Source organism: Truncatella angustata, assembly GCF_020726525.1.
Source record: "Truncatella angustata strain MPI-SDFR-AT-0073 chromosome Unknown BKA67scaffold_4, whole genome shotgun sequence".
In the NCBI taxonomy this organism is placed as follows: Eukaryota; Fungi; Ascomycota; class Sordariomycetes; order Amphisphaeriales; family Sporocadaceae; genus Truncatella; species Truncatella angustata.
In genome coordinates, this window is record NW_025763384.1 from 188,809 (window position 1) to 212,731 (window position 23,923).

Sequence of the window (23,923 nt, forward strand, 5' to 3'; positions counted from 1 at the left end):
TCCAACACATGTATTCGCAACGCCAGGCTAAGCTAAGGTCCCAAACAACGCCTTTTTGTGGCCTACCAAGCAATCTCAAAATTACTTCCTAACTCCATGATGCCAAACATGATTGTACCACAGTAGTGCGCCCCAAATTCCGAGCTTGGCGGCCTCCTTCCATGAGTTTCAATTTGTCCATGTGTACAAGTTTACGCTTGGCTATTTCCGGGCGCTCAGCAACGGCGATGCGCTTCGGCTCTATTGCCTTTTGTATCATGATCACATTACAAAAAGGAGATCCGTGTCTGTCGTTAGTTAGTGTACAAAGCCCTTCAAGATATACGCTCTACCCTTATGACGGGTAGATTCCCGGGTGTCATACTAAGAGGATGGCTACAGGACAGTTGTGGCTTTTGAGTATAGCGTGTAGCTAACTCGTCTCTGATACTGTTCAGTAGCTGAACGTAGCTTTGCTGAGGTCTCTTCTTGAGTGATGTGATAAATGCCCAGGACATGGCTCCGGTTGCTTGGGATGCGATGGTGGCGTCGGCCCTAAAATTAAAGTCAGTAAAATCGTACGATCTTCCGTCTGTATGACTCAACTAGCGATGCAAGGCTTCTTCACGATCATATCCACCCAACGTGACCCGTCGCCCTAGACGCAAGGTCACAGCCGACGACGGCTGTACCTTGGCCTAAGGCGCAGAAAAGAGAACTAATTCCATCTAAATACACTAATTTTGCCATTCGCGACGCCATGCTCTTGACCAGAACGCTAACCGTTGCGTGTGGCGCCAGGGCACCAATAATAACGCCGCAATAGACCCAAGAGTGGTATGCCATAAAGAAGCGTCGCCGCATTGTCTCCCTCGTAACGCAAATGTAAAAAAAAAAAATATTAGAAAAAATAAAGAAAAAAGGGGTATCAATAGGAAACCATTATGAAAGGGTATACGAACGAGGTCTGGTCGTCCCTGCTTCCAGAAAGCATGATGACGTCTGCCGCAGATGTTTTTGTTGCCATTGTTCGATTGTGAGCACTCTCGCCATTAGTGGCCTTCTTGAAGAAGCCCATAACGTTCTTTGCGACGCCAGCGATATCGCCTTGACTGTAGGACGAAATAACGCCAAGCAGACCTTGACCTGCCTCCTTGGCCAAATTGGGCTCTTTGAGCATACCCTGAGTAGAGTAGATGTATGGTAAATCAAGAGCAGTGCCAGAGTGACAGGAATCGAAGATGGCCGTTAGTCGGACACCACCTGGCAATGGTTTGACCATAATCCTGTGCATTTCATCGTCGGTAATGTGACCAACGGCACGAAAGTCCACAGGATAGATGACTTCATCATAACCATCAGCCTCGTCTCCATCCAGGTCTTTCGTTTGTCCACCATGACCTTTAGAAGTTAGTCAAATCCATGCAACTAAGATAAGTGCATATAAATACCAGAATAGTGGAAGAAGAGCGAGTCGTTGGGCCTCGCATCTTTGACCAACCAGTGCATTGCCCGTAGGATGTTCTGCTTTGTCGGTTGGCTCATCGGGTTATGCTGGTCGTCGGTAAGGATCACCATATCCTCGCGCGTGTATCCGAAATGTTGCACAAGATATGATGACATGTTTCTGACGTCGTTGATGCACCCTCTTAACTGGCCCCGCTGGCCAAAATAGTTGATTCCTATCAGCAAAGCTTTCCTCCGACCTGTACAATTACTATACTGAAAGGCGTAATTTGAAGGCGCACCGTGGCCGAAAGACTGAGGACCCGTAGGCGGCGGGGGCGGGGCGTGCTGGTTTCCATGATTGTAGGAATTCGAGTTTACCGTTGGCATGGCTATACTTTCATGTTAGATGACGTTGTTATCCCAGCATACCGATATGAACATACGTGGCCTTCCGTAAGGATCATGATAGCCGCCGTGGTGTTGCTGTGGTTGTTGGGGAGCTGCCTATGACTCTCGTGTCAGGGCAACCTGTGTTCCATGTCCACCGAGGTCAATATCGGGCTTACCTGGCTGTAGCCATACTGAGGTTGCTGTGCAGGTGGCCCTTGATTGTAGTAAGGCTGACCTTGGGGAGGATAATTGGTGTAGCTCTGTGGAGGACTGGCAGCTCAAGTTAGGTATTCCGTTATCTAAACCAGACGGGCCCCTGCGGCCGAGCGCGTAAAGCCAAGCCGTGGAGTTGGAATAAGCATACCCATTGTAGTAGTTATTGGCTTGATATTGAGGTTGTCCGTATCCTCCACTCGCATAACCATAACCCGACATGTTTCGTGCGATGAGGTATGGGCCCGGCTATTTCGGGGATGTTCAAAGTGCCCCGGCAAGGCGCCGAGCAAGAGACTTGATAGCAGTGGTTGGTCTTTCGTGTAGCAGTGCACGCACAGCACAAGGCAAAGTACTGAGCGTCGAGGTATACGCAAGGCTTGGGTGAGGGTCTTTATAGGCGATCGATACGGATGAGAGGGACGGAGTTAGAATCTATAGGTTAGTATGTAGATGGTATATTCACACGTGGAAACGCCGAAGATGGGAGCCGATGGGTCCTAATGCCTGGTGTTCGACACTCAGATCCGCGGCAGTTGTGAGGCGGAGTATGCTGTGTTGTCGAGCTGGTGTTGACCTGACTAAGGAACGAAAAAAGGTAAGCTTCCCTTCAGGCATCTGATACCCTGACCTTGCCAAGCGATATTCAAGGGAAACGTAAGTCGTACTAGCGGCCCAGCAGAGCGGTCAAACGCACAAGGGAGCGCAAGGGTCCTGGGGGTGGTGACCGGAACGGTACCGGATTGAGATGGGACGCGGAGCAAAAGTCATGACAGAGACGGAGACACTCACCTAGTAAGGTACAGGGTACTAGGGACTCAGATATCACAATAGAATAACCTTAGCTATGTTTGGGTGTAGCTAGGCGAGCTGAAGCACGTGGGGAATAAGATGTACTGTAGTTTCTGATTCATTAGGTAGCTTCAGCAATGCATGAGGCGGAGGCTCAGAATTTGTTGCTTTGGTAGATTACGAGTCTATGATGAGAGAAAGCACTTGGGCGCCAAAGCAATCTCCTGTGTTGCTCAGTCCTCAAGAAACATTGGCTGCTGCTGTTGCATATGCGAAGCGAGAGAGGGATATTCAATGAATGTGAATGCGAATGTGACAGCCGAGCTGATAGCTCGGCTGTCACGGCTTCAGGCTGGAGGATGAGCGAGTTGACTGCCAATTGTGATCCAGGCACGGGCACGGGCACTGGCACGGGCATGAGGATGATCCGTGTTTTCTGTGTTTCTATGTGCTGTATGTTTCTTTGGCGGGGTTGAAATGTTTTCCCTCAGCTCACTCGCTCAAGCGCGCAAATGCGTATGCTTCTGCTTGTGCTTGAGTCTTGAGTCTTGAGCCTTGAGCTTGACTCTTCATGTCAACGGAGCTAAACCTAAACAAGACTACACTTCACGCTGCATCCCCTGCTTGTTTCTTATCTACAAACAATTTCTCTGGAGCTGAACAGGCGCTTAAGTGGCATATGCAATCATCTCTCTGCTTCTTCTAAGAGCTAATGTACTGCTTCATAAACGTTGTTAGCGTGAATGTATTGCACAAATCTGGCCTACCTATTTATGGACTGGCCACTTCGGTCGATGCCGCCCGCTTTCCCTCTTGGCTGGCCACGACATATCGGATCTATCTCCATCCGCATTGGCCATCAAGTTCGAGATTCTTTCTTACCCTGGCAGATGGCCATAACCGAAGCTTGTGCTTCATTCATGCCGAAGTTTCCCTTCGCTTCGGGTCGCATTCATTAGAAGCTCAAGTAACCCCACTGGCGGATCTCCCTCTGAGCAACTCCGGAATATCCATGCCTGCACAGGCATTGGCGAAACACTGCTTTTTTTCTTCTCCCCTACAAGGAAGACCCCTAATTTATCGTAGTTTACGGAGTACAGCTACGATCACTAGTGTCCAAGGCAAAGATTTGCTGCGCATGGGGGGTCCGAGGGTCCTGACTCCTAACATTTTCCCCTGACCTCGTCAACCGACCAGTCATGTGTTTTGAAGCGCTTGCCTCTACCTCTTCAGCTGCATGTATTGTCTCAAGCAAAGATTACTTACAGCTTCCAATATTGTCCTTCCCTTTGCGTTAAGTCCGCGCTTGCAATCTTCAACAAGTATAGCAATCAATAAAAACCAAACCCTGTCGAAACCTACGATATGGCGAATAATTGCATCCACTCACAATCCACGATTGCTTGTTGGGCCCCGGCTCATAGCACGAACACCACCACCTCTTAGACGCCGACATGGTGAATCTGGACCGTAGGAAGCACTAACGTTCTCATCGTCTGGCAGTGGAGGCCGTGTCACTTTTCTACAACGCAAACTCAAAAGCCTCTCCGGAAAGGTAGGCCTCCCTGGTCGAATCGTTCACCTGTTCGCTTCGCTACAAGAGCCCGTTGTTCGCGAAGCTGCCATATTCCGCTTGCGAAGCGTCTCATGGATCCCCACCGACGGTCTAGGCCGGCTCTCATGGGTGGAACGACCTAAAGAGGCGGCTGTTCAAATGCAAGTGCGTGAATATGGCAAGGAGGCGGCGATCCCGGACAAAGTGGCTGGCCTGAACTACCCATAAGCCAATCAAAGACCTTGATGATATAGATACTAACCCATACCGTCATAAGACAAGCAGTTGGGGTTTGGCGCTTTTCGAAAACGGGCACAAGGCCAACATGCCACCCAGAGCTTTGGAACCTCTACACTTCTCCATGCATATGCACCACTTGGCTGCCGACCAATTTGGTCTTCACGATGCCACTACTCGATCTATTGAATTCCATTTACGCAGTGAGTCGGCGTTACCATTCCTTATTGTATATTCCCGATGGCTGCGCGAATTGCTTTCCCTGATGAAAGCTCTTCTAGGAGCAAAACTTCCGTTGGCTGGACAGAAAAGATCTCTTGCTTACAAACTACACGATCTCTAACCTTAACCTAGTGTTGAAAGCTATTGTGTAAGCCAATCTCAGTTTAGAGCCGCGACGTTGAATGATCTTTAGGCCATACCAAGATCATGGATCGCCAGGTGATCATAGATCGTCAAGTAAAAGTACGTATGTATGGCGACAAGTACATCCGACGTTCATACCATCGGCCTTCCTTTTCATACGCCTTGCTGGCATAAAGGAACCTCAAGCTACGGAGTCAAAACTGCAGCGCAACCAATAGAGGGCACGCCGCTTAATACAGCCGCGACTCTATCGGAATGACTCCGGATGCACGCAGCCTCCAGCACTAAACAAAACCATGGGTATCAGGATTGGCACTCCCATCTGTTACGTTACCATAGATATGATGGCCGTTGATCTGGGTGCTCAAGCCAACAAATCGTTCCTAGTCGGTATACATCTGTAGCCTATGATGGCATTACCCAATACGTGCTTACTGCATCCCGACGCGCCTTAGTAACTCTCTTGGGCATACCAACCTTCGCCTAAAAGCGAAACGTTTCCGCTCCGCTACATACACGTATTCTAAGCCTTGCCGTGAGGCTCACCTCAGCTTGCAATGCCATACAACATGATATCACTTGGGCACAATCATTTACAGGTATCCCCATTCAGATATCCCTCAGCTCCAGTGTCTGTAAGCTGAATATCCCGCCTCAGACTTGAGGCTGCTGACATCTGAGAAGCCTGACCACCCCCCTGCGATCATGCAGGTGCTAGGGTGGGACGTCAAACCCCAGGATTAGGATGCGCTCGCTACCCAAATAAGCTTCCGCAGACTATGGCAGTCTCGTGGCATCTGCGGACAAGCACGCTATGAGGCTGAGGCGCAGCCACTGCAGATAGTAAAAATCATCATGAAGGATATTAGTCGACCTAAGGCTGTCACAGTCGTGCTCTAACTTTTAAAGGATGGGTAATTAAATACCACAGACCACAAGGACTCCTTTTGTGCGATTGGTTGAGTAGCCTCACCTGCCATAAAGTCATGTCAGCATGAGTATAACGTGCATTGAGCTAGCAAGCTGACTTTTGCTGAACAATTGACAACAAATCTGCTATGTTTTTTCTACCTGTCGTTCGTCTCGTCCTGCGTCTCTCATGCAGCTTTCAATATCGTTCCGCTTTGCACGCTGTAACTTTCAAACCAGTGAAGAGTCATGAATAAGACATATTGCGGCGTTCGAGAAACAGCCTTTCTTAGACTTTGACTGTCTGCGCTCCCTCAGGTTGCCCATGGTATTTTGATTTCTTATTTTCTTCTGTAAACTACGCCAATGAAGCGAAGCGTTAACACCGAACCCAAAGAGTATTTCCCTGATGGTGCTGTGATCTTCAAGCACCACAATCGTCATCCATTATATTTATACAAAACTCGTCTAGAAGTGTTCGTCTTGTGGTTTCGTGCAGCTGTAATGATCGTAAGGCAAGTGTGTAGCCTGTGCAGCCTACGGATACGATATCTATCACCGTTCAAGTCACAGATAGAGGCCAAGTCATGTAGATTACCATTTCCGGCCTCAACTTCCACACGCGATACACTAGGAAGTCAAATGAACCAATGGTGCAAATTCCTCAAACACGGTCTAGATTCGTCCTTCGAGGCAATAGGGAAAGACTTCGTTCCGGGGAAAGCGTCTAGAAGATTATGAATAACTCAGTCTCTCTACAACCGGACAGAGACCTCTGATCTAATGATTTTCAGAGCATTATTGTGTCCCAATAAATCTTTTTCGCCAGTGATGGCATCTTAGAAAATAACGGTTGCTTGTCATAATACCCATCTAACTGCCCATGTTCTGGCCGAAATGGTGTTGCTTGGAGACAAGAATCCTCGTGGCACACATGACCAGTTGCCTGATTGTGGAGTATTGTTATAAGAAACTCCAGATCGTTTTTGCATTAGACCTGATGTGGACCTGGAAGAATACTAAGTGTAGACCCTCCATCCATGATGCCATTTACCACATAATACTACAGCTGATACTTCGTGGTGTATGTGTCACCGGCTGGCCTCAAAAGGACTGGAACGTCAAAATCAAGGAGAATATATAACAGTATTTGGCTCCTACAGGAAGCCATACCGTGCTCGAACCGTTTTTGCCGGAGTAGATATATTGGATACCAATGGCAAAATAGCCGCAGTCCGTCGCAAAGAAAGTTTTGCCATCGAACGCGTTACATATCTAAGCCTTGAAGACTGACGTGTGGTCTGAGAACTCTCTGTTTTGACCGTAGACGATAGCAAGGGTCTATTATTTCTATGCCCTAAGTTTTGATACATATGGGGAGAGTACTCACGTTGGAAAGGACAGCACCCTAATGCTCCGAGATGCGCGTCAATCCCTTCGGGTGAATACGTTTTCAATCGCAGCGGTCTTGGTTTCTCAGCCGCAAGAAGACCGCTATATCCTTGATAAACATCTGTCAATGAACATCCGCAATGTCAAGGATCCAGACACGGATTCCTGCGAGATCGACTTCAATGACACTCATGTGCAATGTATTGGCATCATGGTATGCATTCGGGTGTAAAAGCAGCGTTGTATCTCGGAACAAAATTAAATATCAGTAGAGGATGTAAGTGCGGCATTGAAGGGATTAATCAATTGGCGGGAAAACAGAACCAGACCCGAATTCATGGTTTGTGGCCGTAACGGCCAATATTTGTCGCCGGAATTAAGAATCTAACAATGAAAAATAAAAACAAACAAGAGAAGCTCAAGCCGCGCTGCCACCTTTACATACATTCATAAGACAGTGCGGATACGCTGCTGGCAGTTAAAGAGTAATTTAGTTTGATCTATGAAGCAAGTTTGACTAGCGTTAGATCCACAAGCTTATAAACATGATTATTCGGCTCTGTGAACTCGCTCGTACCGCTCATCGCCAGCAATGCATCCAATGGCCTATTGTGCGCTTTGAACCCGGCGTTTGACTGAGCTTTCCGTCCACAACGATACTTGCTATCGAGGTGGATAGTAACTCTACGAAGTAAGGTCTACAGAATTGTGTCACAGCTACATCAGAAAATAGACGGCCAGCGTACCAATTGATATTCGTCGTCTGAACCAGTCCTAAAACGCCACCAGCACGGCTGGTATGACGTCCTCACTCATCGAATTCTTACGGAACATCAGGTCCTCCTAATATGTTTCGAATTTTGGCAAGTAGTTCGCCTCTCCTCGACAATGGGTCAATTATCTCCAATGCCAGGCACCAAGCCGAAATTGAGATCCTGGATGAACTTGAATAGCCCCGATAACTGCCAAATATAGTTGAAAGCCGCATGACCATTCTGAGATCCAGGACCTCACGAAGTAGCAATTTTATGCGACAATTTTCACACGTAATACCTGATTGATGCGTTCGTTTAAAATTATCTGGTTGATACAAAGAGCGTTGGACAAACCGGCTAATATTTTGCACTCCACAATGGTTATCCTATATGTGTCTTTATTTCCCGTGCATACGACAAGGCCTCATACATGACAGAAACGTCAAGATCTCTATGTTCGACATCAACGTGTACATGCCAAGGACCTTTTGAATCTAGAGGATTTCGCGTAGTCTAAGCTTGGCCGTCAGCCACCAGCGTAAAATATGATACGGCGCTCAAGAGTTTCTTCCGCACGCTATCCTTCGGAGACAGTATCCAGAATGAACGTGAGATCCTACTTCCTGGTTGGAATCCTTACGCTTCTGCCAGTCGTGATCAATTGTTCATGGACGATATTCAGACGGATATCATCATCAAAGGCTCCAGGTAAGATTCAGACCGACCGGGGTTTGTATATAGAGCAGTTCAGATCGGTGCACTTATACCGTGATAAGTGATATGCGCTTGCGAGATTCGAGGAGAGAATCAGCATGGCGGAGGCGAAGTGGAAGGCGAAGTGATTGCAGACCAAGCTAGCAGTCAACTTGCGTCATAGGAAAGACGATGCAGAGCTCTGCGAATATGGGATTATGGCAAGTCTTCCAACGGTGTGACGAACGGGGAAACTCTAGAGAGAAGAAAGATACCGGAACAAAGGGATATAGCCTAGATTAACGCATCCAGCGGAAGGCCATGAACATAGGTAGTGCTCTGATGGTCAAAACGAGACAGGACGCCATCCGTCGCGTCTTCAACCATCACTTAACATTATCTGAATGTTGTATAGTTTTATGTAAGCGCCACGAATGGTAGCACATGAAGTCAGGAATTTGTTACCATTGCCCGATAGCTCGATAAGGAACAAAAAAAATTGTTGAGTAAGTGCCGAAAATAATTTATCTTTCAGCCTACAACAATGGTTCTTGAGAGGATATGGTTGAAGGCGAGGACGTAAATCCTGTAGGGTACGAATTTCGCTCTCGCGGCCGAGAGGCACAAATAACAGGACCCCCATGATAATAACACACCAGAAGGATTTGTTACAGCGAAATTCGCAAGCAAAGCCCCAAGTTCGAGACCTTTCTTTTTCTTCTTCCTGGGGTTTCCTGGTTTCCTAAATGATGCGTCCTGACCCCCGAAATGTCTTTGGCCCGGTGGATATTCCCCAGACTCGGATCGCGTTGGATTCCCATAGTGACGCTAATTAGTACTCAAGAGTATACTAACCATAAAACAGTGGCGGGTTACGGTCATGCCCCGCAAACTTTAGTCAGAATATGAATAACGCATTCGACTTATCATGTCTCCATACGGTGTTGCGCCTCCGTCCAGGAGATGCCCCTCATAGGTCGGAAGCCCATCGGAGGCAAGCGAGCTTCGTGCATGCCGCCAAGAACCGTATACATTACCTCATAAAACCGCCGCAAATCGTGGCCCGATAGGAAACACAATTTCCTTAGACTCAAGGATTTGAATAGAAGAACTATACGAAAGAGGAGATCCAACTCGCCGACAATGTCTTCCAGCACAACAGACGCACGGCGTCTGCAGGCGCGGAAACCCGTGCCCAAGATGCCGCCGGCCTATCTACCCAAAGCCGGATCGCCACTGAAGGTGGACGAATCCCTATACGAAGCCGCGCAGAAGGCCCCTCGGGTGCTGACCGAAGAGTTTACACTGCCTATTCGATCCGGGAAAGCATGGAAAGCACCCGCCGGCTCCATCATCAGGATCAGCACCCCCGAGGGGGGACAAGTCGGTACGTGATCACTCTCGCCTCTCTATTTAACATGTACGAACCTACGTCTTACGAGAGCAAAAGGCGACCTCAACATATGGAACGCGCACAACCCGCGCGAGCGCTTCTGGGCCTCGCGCACCAAGCAGCTCTACGCCTCGCACGTGAGCACGCACGACCGGCTGTGGTCGACGCTGCCGTACCTGCGGCCGCTGGTGACCATCATCCACGACACGCTGTCGTGGTACGGGCAGGACGAGCACGGCGGGCGCGTGCACGACCTCCTGGGCACGCGGTGCGACCCTTACATCAACGCCGTGCTGTCCGGGGAGGCCGGGGGCTACGATTTCCACTGCCACTCGAACCTCACGCGGGCGGTCCTGCCGTTTGGGCTCACCGAGTTCGACGTGCATGATGTGATCAACCTGTTCCAGGTTACGGGCTTGAATGAAGAGGGTCGGTATTTCATGAACCCGTGCCCGGCGGAGAAGGGCGATGCGATTGAATTTTTGGCCGAGCAGGATGTGCTGATGGCTTTAAGTAAGTACCTTCCCGTGAACGCCACAGACGGGGTGGCAGAGATTTGAAAACTTGCGATGTGTCGTGTGCTACAGAGGCTGATGTTACGTTTGACAGGCACATGCCCTGGCGGTGATTTGTCCCTTTGGGGCTTTGGGGAAGATAGCGAGAAAGAAATGATCAAGTGCTGCAGACCGCTAAAGGTTGAAGTCTTTCGCCTTGAGGATCCGACCTTGCTGGGGCGAGGTGGCTGGAAGCCAGCGGAGGTTGCGCCGTATAAAGGTAACCATGGGATGAATGTTCCGGAAGGCGAACATGAGCGAAGTTAATGAACGAGAAATTGAAGTAGGAAAGCCGCAGTGCTTTTGCGAACAGTCACCCTGTCGAGAAGATCTGTCAAAGAGTTACGTGGACAAAAAGTCATAGTTGTGTGGTATCATGAAAATCGATTTCGCAACTTAGAAAGCATCCCAACGCGGTGCACCGTACCTAGCCCAATATATACACCACATTTTTAAACCATTATTGGAAGAATTGTTCTTCGCAGATATATATCATTACAGCATTGGCTTGAGGTCCTCGGCGACAGTGAATGGCGCCTCAGTCTTGCTCTTGATCTCCTCGACGGTAACACCATCAGCAATCTCGACCAGCTTCAGCCCTTTGGCGAAGTCAACCTCAAAGACACCCTGAGAGATTGTTAGCAAGACGTTCACGTTTGACAATCATAAGAGGAAAACCTACCAGCTCGGTGATGATCATCGAGACACATGCGCGACCGGTCAGGGGGAAGGCGCACTGCTTCATGATCTTTGGGTTGCCCTTCTTATCCGTGTGCTCCATAGTAACCACAACCTTGGTTTTGCTAGGGTTGCTGACCAAGTCCATGGCACCACCGAAGCCCTTGACCTTTCCAGGCAACATCCAGTTGGCCAAGTCACCAGTAGCGCTGACCTGCATGGCACCCAGGATCGTCAAGTCGATGCGTCCGCTACGGATCATACCGAAACTCTCCTCGCTGCCAAACACCGCAGCACCGGGTTTCAGGGTGACGGTCTCCTTTCCAGCGTTGATCAGGTCAGCGTCTTCGCTGCCCTTTTGCGGGTAGGGTCCCAGACCCAAAATGCCATTCTCAGACTGGAGCTGGACTTCGACCTCGGGGCCGACGAAGCTAGGAGCAAGCATGGGCATACCAATACCGAGGTTCGCGTACATGCCGTTCTTGAACTCCTTGGCTGCTCGGCGGACGATTCTCTCCCTCTTGGCAGCTGTCTCGCCAGTTCCGAGGGCCTTCTTGGCGTCAGGATCGTTCTCATCCTTGGCAAAGGTAAACTTCTCGATGTTCTTCTCCGTTGTGCTCTGAATCACTCGCTTCACGTAGATACCGGGGAGATGCACAGCTTCCGGAGCGATCTCGCCAGGCTCCACGATGTGCTCAGCCTCGACAATGGTCATCTTGGCGTTTCGGCCCATGGCACCGTTGAAGTTGTTGGCTGCAAGGCGGAATTGGCAGTTACCAAGCTTGTCAGCTTTCCATGCCTTCACGAAAGCGTAGTCTCCGGGGATACTGTGCTCCAGGAGATAGGGCTTGCCATTGAACACCTTGACGTCCTTGGGGTACGAGAATTGCTCTGGTGTTCCGTCGGGCTTGTTCTTCAGGGGCAGGTCACCAGTTTGTACCACTGTTCCAAAGGCTGCAGGAGTGTAGAAGGCCGGCACGCCCTTTCCACCAGCGGCACAACGCTCAGCCAGCGTGCCTTGGGGAGTAAGCTCGAGCTCGATCTCGCCTGTGAGGTACATCTTCTCGAATGTCTTGTTCTCGCCAATGTAGCTGGCAATCATCTTCTTGATCTGTTTGGTCTTGAGCAGCTGGCCCAGCCCGGAGTTGTCTGTTCCGGCATTGTTCGATACGGCGGTGAGGCCCGTAAGCTCTGGCTTCTTGACGACCTCGTTGATGAGTGTGTCTGGCACACCGCAAAGACCGAAACCACCACATAATACTGTCGAGTCGGACTTCATATCTTTGAGGGCTTCGGCCGCTGAAGGGTAGACCTTGTTGATCTCGGCGCGGCGGGAGGTGGCGGAAAACGCTCTCGCGAGAACCAAGTGGTGCTGTCGAACTCGTTGTCAGTAAGTTGGGCTGACTGCAAGACGACAGAAAACCTACGTTTGAGCCATACTTGGAGTACGCTCTCAGTGTTCGCATGCACATGGCTGTGGAAGGCATCTTGGCTACTGTGTCGGCACAAGGGTACAGGCAAGACGGGAACAGGTGTGTTATGGGTTATCAATTGGCAAGGCTGCTGTGCGCGTATGGTACAATACTGGTCAGTAGCGAAATGAAAGTATCCAGATCTCCAGAACGTCAATAAAATTATCAGAGTCAGGAAGAGACCCGGAGAGAGGCATCGTGTAAATATTTACCCCATATAAGCTCTAGCCGGCTCCATCCGCGAAGCAGACTACTCCGCGCTCGGAAGACGACCATAGGAATTTCGGGTTGACATGTCGGCAATCTTTCAGTTGGAGGTTTCCACGGCACGTCCCCATTAGGCTTAGAGATGATGTTAATTCCGCCCATCTAATCAATTGACTCGGAAAGTGGCGGGACAAGTAATGCCTGTCACTTGGGACATAGCCGGTGCAGCTGCCGTTTGGAGTCTGTCGGGCATGGATACTTAGTGCTCTGTACTCCGTACCTGCTGTTCAAGCTTCACATTCCGAGTCTGAAGGGACATGCAATTAGACACCGATCACGCATTTGCAAGAGCCACATGGACGGAACTCATATTTGTGCCACAGGATATAACCGACATTATATTTTCGTCGATGTTTGAGTTGCTTTCAAAAGAGAGTTCCGATTCCGAAATTCTCCAGAACGAGTTTCCCGGGAGTGCAAATGCCAAATGCCAATGCCACTGCCAATGTTGGATGCAGAGCTCTCCCCACAAAGCTTGGGGGGGGCATGCAGTCGGTAAGATCGGCTAGGCAAGTTGAGGACTAGACAACCTGCATTACGCTTTGCTTGTCGAGGTTAGTATGGTGTCAACCGGTAGATTAATCTGCCGCAAAGAAAGAATCAAGACCACTTGCAATCTGCATCCTGATCGTGGCACTGTGAAAGTCCTGTGCCACACTTGAGATCCTCGGACTTCCACCTTGTGGCGCACGAGACCCCCGCTACTATCGATAAGCGATAACCCGTGCAGTATCTCCAAAAATTTCTGGGATGGTACTGAGTTGAGGTTTGACGCAAAAGCATATATCCAAGTTGCAACAGCAGTTTCTTACCGTGCATCATGGAGTCAAGTACGGCCAAAAGGCGGAAGTTAGGCCATGGAGGCACTGGGCCGTCGCTGCATGTTGGCATCGCTCCCACTTCAGCATCAAGTGCTTTTGTCGAAGCTACACAAGAGCTTGTTGATCAAGTCCGAATTAACAATAACGCTGAAGCCTTCGATGGCGCCAATACCACACTAAAGAAGTTCAAAGATGTTATCGACGCCCTTGAGCCCCATGACCCTGAACTGGTAAGTTCGTTCCCAATCCGCGCCGGGGATTTTACTGATGCTGTTAGATTGGCACTCTTTCTTCACAGTTTGAGAAGGATGATGGCAATGGCAAAATCAAGATACCATACCCCAGTCCCAAGCCGGGTAAGGACTCACAGTATAAGCTCGCATTTGCAAAGCCAGTGGCAGTCAATGTGGTAGGCTCTTACCGTCTCGAGACAATGGTCAAGTCTCAGTCCGAGTACAACATCGACATGATTGTGGTTATGCCGAATTCCTTATTTCAGGAGAAGGACTTCCGTGATAGGCGCTATTTCCTTAAGAGGGCATACTTCCTTGCCAAGGTTACTGCTGGATTGCGGAAAGCATTCGATTCAACATTCAATTTCGTGTTCGACCACTTGCACGGCAACAACTTGCTTCCAGTCCTCCTGGCACGGCCTAGGGGTAGCAAGGGCGACACGAAAAAGAAGTACGCAATTCGTATCATACCGTGTGCCCAGCAAGATCCAGAAACTCCATTTCCCGCCTCCAAAACATTACCGACAAGTAGCACAATCAAGGACTCAACGACGCCTACGCCCTACTATAATTCAACCCTCAGAGCCGAGAGTCTTTTCGTTCCGTATTTTGACTTGCTCAACAAAACGGTCAAGGCATGTGCTGCCTACAAGGATGCCTGTGTTCTGGGGAGAACATGGCTGCAACAGCGTGGGTTGAATTCGACTGTCTCCGGGGGTGGTTTTGGCCATTTTGAGTGGGCAGTTCTTATTGCACTTTTGTTGAAGTCCGGGGGTAGGAAGGGTGAGCCGGTTCTGTCCAGCTCCCTCAACGCCAGTCAGATCTTCAAGGCAACAATTCAATACCTGGCTGCGGCAAGTTTCCCAAAGAAACCTGTCATTGTAGGTCCTCAGTCGAACCCCGGTGACGTCCGTCAAACCGGTCCAGTTTTGTTCGACGCGGAAAGAATGCACAATCTTCTCTTCAAGGCGACAAGCTGGTCTGCGAACTTCCTTCAGCAGCAAGCAAAGTGGTCCCTGGCTAGCTTAAAGAACGATTCGTTGGATCAGTTTGACTCTTTGTTCATTGTTAAAGTCGATCAATTGCTGCAGATGTTTGATCTGGTAGTCAAGGTCAACTTGCCGGCAGAGAAGAATATCCAAACGAGCGCGGACGCTCGTGGAGCCGCATTTTATTTTGGGGACAAACTCCACAAGGTTGTCAAGAGGGCGCTTGGCGACAGATCCCAATTGGTTCACCTCTTCATGCCAGTGCATTTTACATGGGCAACGTCAACTAATCCCTCTGGTGTGTCTGGTCATGTGCTACTGGGAGCTGTGCTAGACCCGTCATATGCGACGCGAAAGATGGATCTAGGTCCGTCAGTCGAACAGAAGGCGGAAGCAGCCAAGTATCGTGAGTTCTGGGGCGATGTAGCTGAACTTCGCCGCTTCCAAGATGGCAGCATCGTAGAGTCGATCGAGTGGGACCTAGATTCAACGACAAGCATTCCAGAGCAGATCATTCGACACATTGCAAAGAAACATTTGGCACTGAAGGACGATGATTTCAAGTTTGATGGCGGCAATACCTTTTCGACTTTGGCGCGCATCTCCCACACCGATGCTCCGTACTTTACAGCGGCAAGACAGGCCTTTGAGGCGCTAGAGAAGGAAATACGCGACATTGAGGGTTTACCGCTCCACGTCAGGCAGGTTGCTCCCGTTTCCGCCGGACTTCGATATGCATCAGTTCATCCGCCGACTCCCACAAACCGCCTGCCTATGGACTTGATCATCTCCTTCGAGGCCTCGAGTAAATGGACCGACAATATTGCTGCAAACCAGCGACTCAAGATGGCTTTCTTGCTCAAGCTGGGAGAAGCTCTTACAGAATCCAACTCCGAGATTAAAGCACACTTGGGACTCGAACAGGTTGAGCATGACTCTCAGAACCTTGCATTTTTGGATGTTTTGTATGAGGGAGGGTTCTCATTCCGTCTCCGTCTGCAGAGTGATGTCGAGGAGAACATTTTGGCAGCCCGTTTGAGAAACAAGCAGCTAGAACGACACATTCACGTGGAGGCCGAGCGAAGCCTCGCTGTCTACCAGCGCAACTATGTGAACCTGCCTCGACACAATCAAACGTTGTCAACATGGTGCACCAGATATCCGCCGCTATCTGACACAATCAGGATACTCAAACATTGGTTCAGTTGTCACAAGTTGGCTTCCCATTTCAACGAAGACTTGCTGGAGCTTTTCGCTCTGAAGGCATTCCTTACTCCTTACCCCTGGCAGTTACCCACAAGTGCAACAACTGGTTTCCTACGAGCGCTACAACTGCTGGCACGTTGGGACTGGACCGATGAGCCCTTGATTATCGAACACTCTGATACACTCTTGGATCGCTCCTCCGTGGTAGCCCAATTTCATGAGCTGCGGCGCCAGGACCCTCGGATGAATCGGATCGTGCTGTTTGTTGCTACCTCGCACGATGCATCCGGCACTGCATACACCCAGAACGGTCCTTCCCGGGTAGTGGCAAATCAAATGACCAAGCTTGCCCGATCAGCATGCGAATTTGTTAAGACCAAGGGGGTCGAACTCGATGCACGAGCTCTTTTCCAGTCCTCGATAAAACATTACGACTTTGCTATCAGACTGAGCTCAAAGGTCATCAAAAGCATATTGAAAGATGATGGCACCAGGCACTCTCACTTCAAGAACCTCCATGGCGGCCATGGCGATTCAGCACTACCATTGATAGAACATCCCGCCAAGATTTTGGTTGATCAGCTGAAAACCGCGTACGCCAATGCGTTAGTATTCTTCCATGGTGGCGAAGATGACAACACGATTGGCGTCTTGTTCAACCCCGAGTTGAGCAAGAGAACGCGCAAGGTTGACTTACCTTGTGCATATAGGCCAGGATCTGAAGAAGGATCGCTTGAAGTTGATCGCGAAGCTATCATTGCCGAGATTGCGAGAATTGGCACTGACTTGGTCGAGAAGATCGAGGTCAAGGAGAGTAACTAGTTAAGCACCATTTAGAGTAGAGTGCAACCATATGATGCATTGATGTAGCAAATTCGGAAATGATACCCTGGAAGAGTACTCTCAAGTGTCCAAGCGGATTGGTGATTTGATCTTATGCACCCTGCGATGATTAACACCTTAAATCAAAACCGGCACACGATGGATAATCCAACAGTGCCTCCAAACAGCTATGCCAAAATATATCATCTGGATCCGAAACAAGATCTTTGCTGTTGTACTGTGGTATACAAATCTCTCCAAAAAATCTATGAGTGGTGATACACTATTAAGTCTCCCTGAACGCCATTGGATGCAATGTTGCCTGTCTGTCTGAGCCACCATGCACCGTGTCATTATACGCATAGTCATGCCATCCGCTTTACCTCATCTCTGTCTTGACAGGCATGCGTTGGCGATGACGCTCTTGTTCTTTCTTCTCTCCCAAGTGCTTCAGTCACATCTCCCATCCTTCCACCCCGTTCTCCACCTCTCTTCCCACTTGCTGCAGTCGAACTTCTCCTTGCCCAGCTTGACATTTACCGCATTGTGCGCCTCGCACAGCCACGTCCCGAACTCGTTCCGACTATCGACCCGTATCTGTTCCTTGGCTATATAACTCTGGAAGTCCTCCGCACAGACCCAGCAGGGGTAAAGACGCGAGAATATGGACATGAACGACTTCAGGTCCGACTGTTCCCGCACCGACGGCTGTGTGGGATAAGTCGCGGCGATCGAGTGGAGGAGTGTCCAGGTCGAGCGGCCGAGGGCCTCGACATCGGGCGGGCAGTCGCGCGGGATGGAGAAGGTGGCGGCGGCTCCGGTTGTGACGGCTGCTGCGCCGGCGGCGGCTGCTGTTGTGGTGTTGCTGGAGGAGGATTTACTCCCTATGGAGGACTTGGCGAAGGCCTTGAAGGCGGAGCCGGAGGAGCAGGTGCGGCAACTTGTTAGACCAGTATGTCAGTCCAGCTGTCATGTAGCGTGCGGCGCGGGGCCATTCGGAGATTGGGGAATGACTTACGGCTTGCCATCTTTCCCCATGACCATTCCCGGGGGAAGCCCGGCGCTGGAGCCAGGAGTCGCTGGCATTGCGCCGGAGGGCCCGTTGAAGTCGGCGGTCATGGTGAGAGACGAAGCAGGGGATGTCGACTTCCGAGACAGTCAACCGACGAGAACAAGCACAATAAAACACTTGAAGGGGAACGCGACAGGACACGCAATCCGAGACTTGAATCAACAGTTGTACGATTTGTCATCGAGGCATCTGCGCCGGATCGTCCCGCGGGCGACTTCTGACTTCTTTTTAGTGGATCGACGTCAAAACTCGCTGCGCTGCGTCACTAACCTGCTAACTAACGTAGAGGCGGCTCTTATCGATAAAGCTCAGCGCAGACGGCAAGCTTGGCGCTGCAGGTACCGAGGAGCCTGTTTGGAGGGCCTCCGAGCTCAGAATAGAGTACAGGCTTCAGCAGTTGATTTGTGTGATCACCAATTGCATTATATATGTATATAAATATACATACACACACACATATATACATGTACATCCATATCTACGTCTGCATACATATTATTGGATTCCTTCAAGGCTTAGCGGCATGGCGACTGACAAGGAAAGGCAGCCGGTTCTGCTGCTCAAAACCAAGTCTATACCCAACGACACATACGAGGAATTGTTCTCTACCCCGCGGGATGGCTTCCATTTCGAGCCAGTCTTCGTGCCCGTATTACAACACCAATTCATAGAAGATGGCATGAACAGTTTCAAGCGTCTCTTGCACGATAGGCAAATAAGTAAAGAGAAAGATGCTGCCTATGGCGGCCTCATTTTCACATCGCAAAGGGCAGTCGAGGGCTTTGCCAAGTTAGTTGAAGAGGGACAGGGTATGCAGCTTCACTTCTTTCTAGGACACACCTACACCTACCTGTTGGAATCTTTTTAAAACATACCCTGTGTGGGACTGACAAGACAAAAAAACCCCCAGGCGACGAGCATTGGCCTCACCTGCAAGATATCCCCATATACACGGTTGGTCCGGCCACGACGCGCGCCCTGCGCTCCGTGCCGCAGACTCCTCCCTTGCAGATCTTCGGCGAGCAAACGGGGAGCGGGGATGTCCTCGCGCCATTCATACAACAACACTACGGAGAGTGGTACGCGGATCGGCCCGTGAAGCCTCCGATACTGTTCCTCGTGGGCGAGAAGCGCCGCGACATCATACCCAACTTCCTGATGGACCCCTCCCTGCCGCCCGAGAAGAGGATACAGGTCGACGAGACGGTGGTCTATGGGACCGGCGTTATGGAATCCTTTCCCTCAGACTTCGAGCGAGTCTTGAAGAGGACAGAGAACTCCAAAGGGAGGTGGGTGGTCGTGTTCAGCCCGACGGGCTGCGATGGCATGTTGCAGGGACTCGGCATGCTGGACCCGGTGACTGGCAAGGTGGGCAAAGCGCCGGACGACAGAAACACGTTTGTTCTCACGATAGGACCTACTACGAGAACGTTCCTGAAGAAGACGTTCGATTTTGAGCCCGACGCTTGTGCGGGAACGCCGAGTCCGGAAGGCGTGTGGGAGGGTATTAGGGGGTTCCCGACGACAAGGAATCAAGAAATTCAAAAACAAACTGAGAATGCTTGTCATACATAGCTGAGGATTGCCCGAAATGGATTAAACTCGGTGAGAAGGGAAAGTGTAAAGACATCATCAAGGTGCGTGTGAGACCGCTCGGTTATTTCTCCAAGGCACTTCCATACCGCCCTGGAGGCGAGCGGGAAATGGAGAGTGTGTAGGACAGCACCAGCCAGCAGTCAATATCGCCACTTCTGAAAAGAAAGACTATCAGCGCTCTTGGAGGCGATCCTTCACATGGAATTATTTAGTATCAACGACAACTCACCGGTTTCCTTTCCCATGGCGCACGGTGGCTAGCTTGCCACTGTTGATACCATTATCAAGTGTCAAGAGCGAACCCTGGGATGAACATTGGATAAAAAAAGCGCAACATGTCTGGAAATTTCTCTGCATGGAAATACTGTTACTTTGAGTCCCCCTTTTAATATTTCCAAAGGCATTGAGTCGGCGTCGACTGTTTTCATCCCGAGTTTGCACCAAGCGCCGTAAGTGATAACAAAGCATCAACATCACAGGATGGTATGAGGCAACATTCTACTTGGCTCGCTCCATTTTACTGCAGCGAAGCATACACGCTGTTGTTACCATGGTCCGCCTGGGTTTTGCCACTCCAACCGTGCTCAACTTGGCACCCAGCCAACAGCAGTGATACTTAATCTCGTACGGATGAAAGGACTTCCAAAAAGCGGACCAGAGCCGCGCTGACCTAGTGGTAATGGTCTCGTCCCTGTTTTGTAAACATCTCCCACCGGCCGGGGGAGGTTTTACATAGGGCGATCTCGTCTAAAGTGGCCCCATGGACGTTCATAACCAACCCATGGGACTGGCCACCCATCTATCGCACATGGAGCCTGCGGGATTATCTGGATAATTTGGTAGTTATTCAAACTAAAAATTCGGGTTCTTTGTGCCTGTAATCTTTTTTTCTTCTAGTAGTCGAAACATCCACAAATTCATCACGAGCTTGGAGAAGCAAGGATTTCCTTTTGGCTAGATTTAGCTTGGGCTAACGAACGTCACTAATTATATTAACTATTGCCATGCCCATTTTAACTGTTTTGGTGTCTTTGCTAAAATTTCATGACTGATATGGCAGCCATGAGCGGTGGCTTCTTTGTACGCGAAAAGGAGAGAAAGTCAAGCACGGGGATTCGTACGTGTAAGAAGAATTGTTGGACTGCTACAAGACTATCTGCTTATACCATCACTACAATCAAGTGGATGTATGTTATTTTGCTTGATCCGTCGCAATGAGTGCGTCATACGATAGAGCATCGTGCGCCGAGAGCAGAATATTTTGGGCAGAGCTGAGCCGTCTCTCACCGGCGGCTATCAATCCGTATAGATGTAAGTCACCCACACGTGCTCACATTAGAAATATTGAGAAGCAGTCTCACTTTAGGCTAATAAAAAATGCAATCCGTCTTATTCACACTCTGAACGCTTGAGTGCAATTCCATGCGATAAAAGCAATCAGCGGCTCGGTGTCTTTGCGCATGATGACTTTTGGTTTCAACCCCATACATAAGCGACTATAATCTGATGCAATGGTGCCCAGCGAAAAGCAATTGCAGCTTAACCCTAACAGAACGCGAGCGATGATCCTCAGGTGTTCGAATGCGATGACCTGCGTAGCTTGCTGATCAGCCCATATGCACAAAAGTCGCAGAGAACCACGCTCTCCAACAGAAACTGAGCAAATGCGTGTCGGGGACCATGCGGCATACTTGTTAGGGGTGTGATATGCTGTGACACCTTCATGCAGGGAAGCGATACGCTGCTGCATATTCTAATCCTTTGATATACACGATTCCGCAAAAAGAAAAAAAAAAAAAGGAAGAAAAAAGCAAACGTGACGGTTCAACCCGAACAGTGAGCGGTTTGCGACCGACTTGTACCTGAACGTCTCGCGTTCATCATCGTAACTTACCCGAGCCCATGTTCAGATTGACACGTTCATGATGATTTCATGGCGCCAATCTTCCGGGAGACATATCTCCTCCCCTCCAAGAGTCACGCTTCTGAATATTTTGCAGGAGTCATATGTGGTGCACGCCATACGCTAACAGAGGACTCTGCCCGTATCGGCGAACGCGGTGCAGAACCCAGCATGTCCACTCACCCGTGTCAATGTGTGAATCAAGCAAGTATATGCCCAAGGGGGTGGTGGGTGGTGGACCTTCGCAACATTAGTATGCAGCATTTCCTCCAGAACTGCTCTCCACGGGCATGCATGCCCGTTGAGACCAAATAAGGGCCGTGAGATGCGCGCTCAGTCGCAATATCAATGACGACCCTGGGAACCAATGATCTCTTAAGCCTTGCCGGATCTGGTTCCAATCGGCCGGGACCTTTCATCTAAATCTGGTTTGCTCGCCCACCTGTGGCCCATGTTCTTAACATAAAAGCAATATACATCATGTGGTTTATTGACCGGAAATATTTGTCTGAACGCGCAGACGCCTGATCTCAGTGTGAGCATGCCACCATACTAATTGAGGTATTCGCTAATGCGATCAAGTAAGGCTGATGGCTGTCACCCCAAGGACAACATAGGTATGGTTAGAGGCTGGGAAGTGGGACACTAGACGCAGAATATACGGGGATGGATAGTCCGATGATGCATGTGACTGCTTTAGTTATCTCAGCATTAGCTTGTGCCCCAGTTACATGCAGAGCAAGAAAGACGTCCGACAAACCAGGGCAACTTGCTGCCTTTGTGCGTCAACTAAAATTGCACGCGCAAGTTAAGACATTACTCGGGATCTAAACTCAAACGGCCCTAACCGTTCCGCTCGTAATGCAACGACCGCTTACACACCAGAGAGAGCTTGCGCAAGATGATATTCTAGAACAACACTAGCAACACTAAATATTCGATGGCGTACTTTCTATTAGCATCTGGTTAAGATGCACCTCAAAAAGAAGACCGGCATGCCACCATAACAGAATCGACCTTGACCCTCCAAAAAACGGATAGGGCTTAAGTTGCCTGGCTGTGGCAGATCGTCACAACCTGGGGGAACTGCTACATACCGGTATCGTGCGGCCATACGGATCCGTAGATTTTCCCTGGCGATACCCAAAAGTGATCGCCGACCTGTCGAGCCGTCAATCCCCCAGTCGCTGGGGCTAGCAGACCAAGTGAACCAATTGGAAAACGTGCCTTGGAAGAAGAAAGGTTCTCCTCCGCAGTGATCTGAAGGACCCCGGGACCTTCGTCTTCCTTGTATGCTCAGAGTCCAGACCCGCCAGGTCTCCCGGTCTGATACCGTTACATGGTGGTGGTGGTGAGGCCCTGGTCTCTTGGTGTGATGACCTATCGATCCGTTTGTCCAATGTCGACCGATGTCTGCGATTGCGAGGGAGGAAACTCAGGGATGGAGATCTTGGATCCGAATTCGAGCAGACAGCGAGGCAATTCGATATCTTGCAGATCATCCTAGCAATGTCAGCCCATTCCCCGGTGCGATACCCTGGCTCGCCTGGCGAAGGAGGGGGGTTCTGGTGATCAGCCCTTGTGACACTAGCAAGACACCCTGCAGGCCATAGTCATAGCGCTGTGGGTTATTCTCCACCATGCCTCCTGAAGTCAAAGGCACGACAAACGATGTGGAGATTCAACGGAGCTTGCCATTAGGTTCTTTTGACGACCGACTCCTGCACCAACGATCAAGGACCCAATGCAGGTAGCATCATCTATCAACACTGTCAGGAGAGTTCCCACATTGATTAAGTACGTGTCAGTCCATCAGATCACATACATAGGCGTAGAGTGTCACAACTTCATGCCGTGTAAACGTCATGTATGTCTAGTTCCTCGGCTCAAAACAAGTCGTCTGTTCTCCCCTCCTCCTGCCTCAGCTTCCGAAGATTGACTAGGTCCATCCTAGATTGAGAGATCCCTGACAGTCCTCTGAAATCGCAGATTTGCCGTTTCCCAGCCAGAGAAAACACATCTAAAACACGGTTTCTGTCGGCAGTCATCCATTCTCTCTATGCACCTGCCCATACGTTCCACGACCAATTGGATCTCTTGCCACGTCTAGGCCTCCACGATCACCAAGCCTCGGACTACAGTACCTCGCCGCATTTGTCAAGGCACCACCCTGCTCTTGAGGCGGTA

General features: G+C 49.9%; 6 protein-coding genes across 6 annotated transcripts; 3 read left to right on the top strand and 3 right to left on the bottom strand.

The window, feature by feature from the left end:
- Window positions 1–9: 9 nt before the first annotated feature.
- Window positions 10–2,509, bottom strand: BKA67DRAFT_259731 (caspase domain-containing protein). Its single transcript, XM_046095805.1, has 7 exons — window positions 2,183–2,509; window positions 1,995–2,088; window positions 1,872–1,932; window positions 1,431–1,817; window positions 942–1,380; window positions 365–534; window positions 10–287 (listed from the first exon to the last, which is right to left on the bottom strand). The coding sequence occupies exons 1-7, from the start codon at window positions 2,251–2,253 to the stop codon at window positions 262–264; spliced, it is 1,248 nt and encodes a 415-aa protein (XP_045958027.1). The 5' UTR covers window positions 2,254–2,509; the 3' UTR covers window positions 10–261.
- A 7,125-nt stretch (window positions 2,510–9,634) lies between these two features.
- BKA67DRAFT_563054 (uncharacterized protein) lies at window positions 9,635–11,040 on the top strand. The gene is made up of 3 exons (XM_046102642.1): window positions 9,635–10,117; window positions 10,181–10,636; window positions 10,733–11,040. Exons 1-3 carry the CDS (start codon window positions 9,874–9,876, stop codon window positions 10,942–10,944), a joined length of 912 nt encoding a protein of 303 aa, XP_045958028.1. The 5' UTR covers window positions 9,635–9,873; the 3' UTR covers window positions 10,945–11,040.
- Window positions 11,041–13,178, bottom strand: BKA67DRAFT_563056 (coenzyme A transferase). The gene is made up of 3 exons (XM_046102643.1): window positions 12,783–13,178; window positions 11,360–12,727; window positions 11,041–11,304 (listed from the first exon to the last, which is right to left on the bottom strand). The coding sequence occupies exons 1-3, from the start codon at window positions 12,840–12,842 to the stop codon at window positions 11,173–11,175; spliced, it is 1,560 nt and encodes a 519-aa protein (XP_045958029.1). The 5' UTR covers window positions 12,843–13,178; the 3' UTR covers window positions 11,041–11,172.
- A 681-nt stretch (window positions 13,179–13,859) lies between these two features.
- On the top strand, window positions 13,860–17,236 carry BKA67DRAFT_622712 (Nrap protein). Its single transcript, XM_046105500.1, has 2 exons — window positions 13,860–14,145; window positions 14,193–17,236. Exons 1-2 carry the CDS (start codon window positions 13,915–13,917, stop codon window positions 17,163–17,165), a joined length of 3,204 nt encoding a protein of 1,067 aa, XP_045958030.1. The 5' UTR covers window positions 13,860–13,914; the 3' UTR covers window positions 17,166–17,236.
- A 154-nt stretch (window positions 17,237–17,390) lies between these two features.
- Window positions 17,391–18,448, bottom strand: BKA67DRAFT_259929 (ERV/ALR sulfhydryl oxidase domain-containing protein). The gene is made up of 2 exons (XM_046095807.1): window positions 18,184–18,448; window positions 17,391–18,105 (listed from the first exon to the last, which is right to left on the bottom strand). Exons 1-2 carry the CDS (start codon window positions 18,282–18,284, stop codon window positions 17,616–17,618), a joined length of 591 nt encoding a protein of 196 aa, XP_045958031.1. The 5' UTR covers window positions 18,285–18,448; the 3' UTR covers window positions 17,391–17,615.
- A 312-nt stretch (window positions 18,449–18,760) lies between these two features.
- On the top strand, window positions 18,761–19,812 carry BKA67DRAFT_535120 (tetrapyrrole biosynthesis, uroporphyrinogen III synthase; the record flags this gene model as incomplete). The annotated part of the gene is made up of 2 exons (XM_046099967.1): window positions 18,761–19,046; window positions 19,148–19,812. The coding sequence occupies 2 exons, from the start codon at window positions 18,761–18,763 to the stop codon at window positions 19,810–19,812; spliced, it is 951 nt and encodes a 316-aa protein (XP_045958032.1).
- Window positions 19,813–23,923: the final 4,111 nt, after the last annotated feature.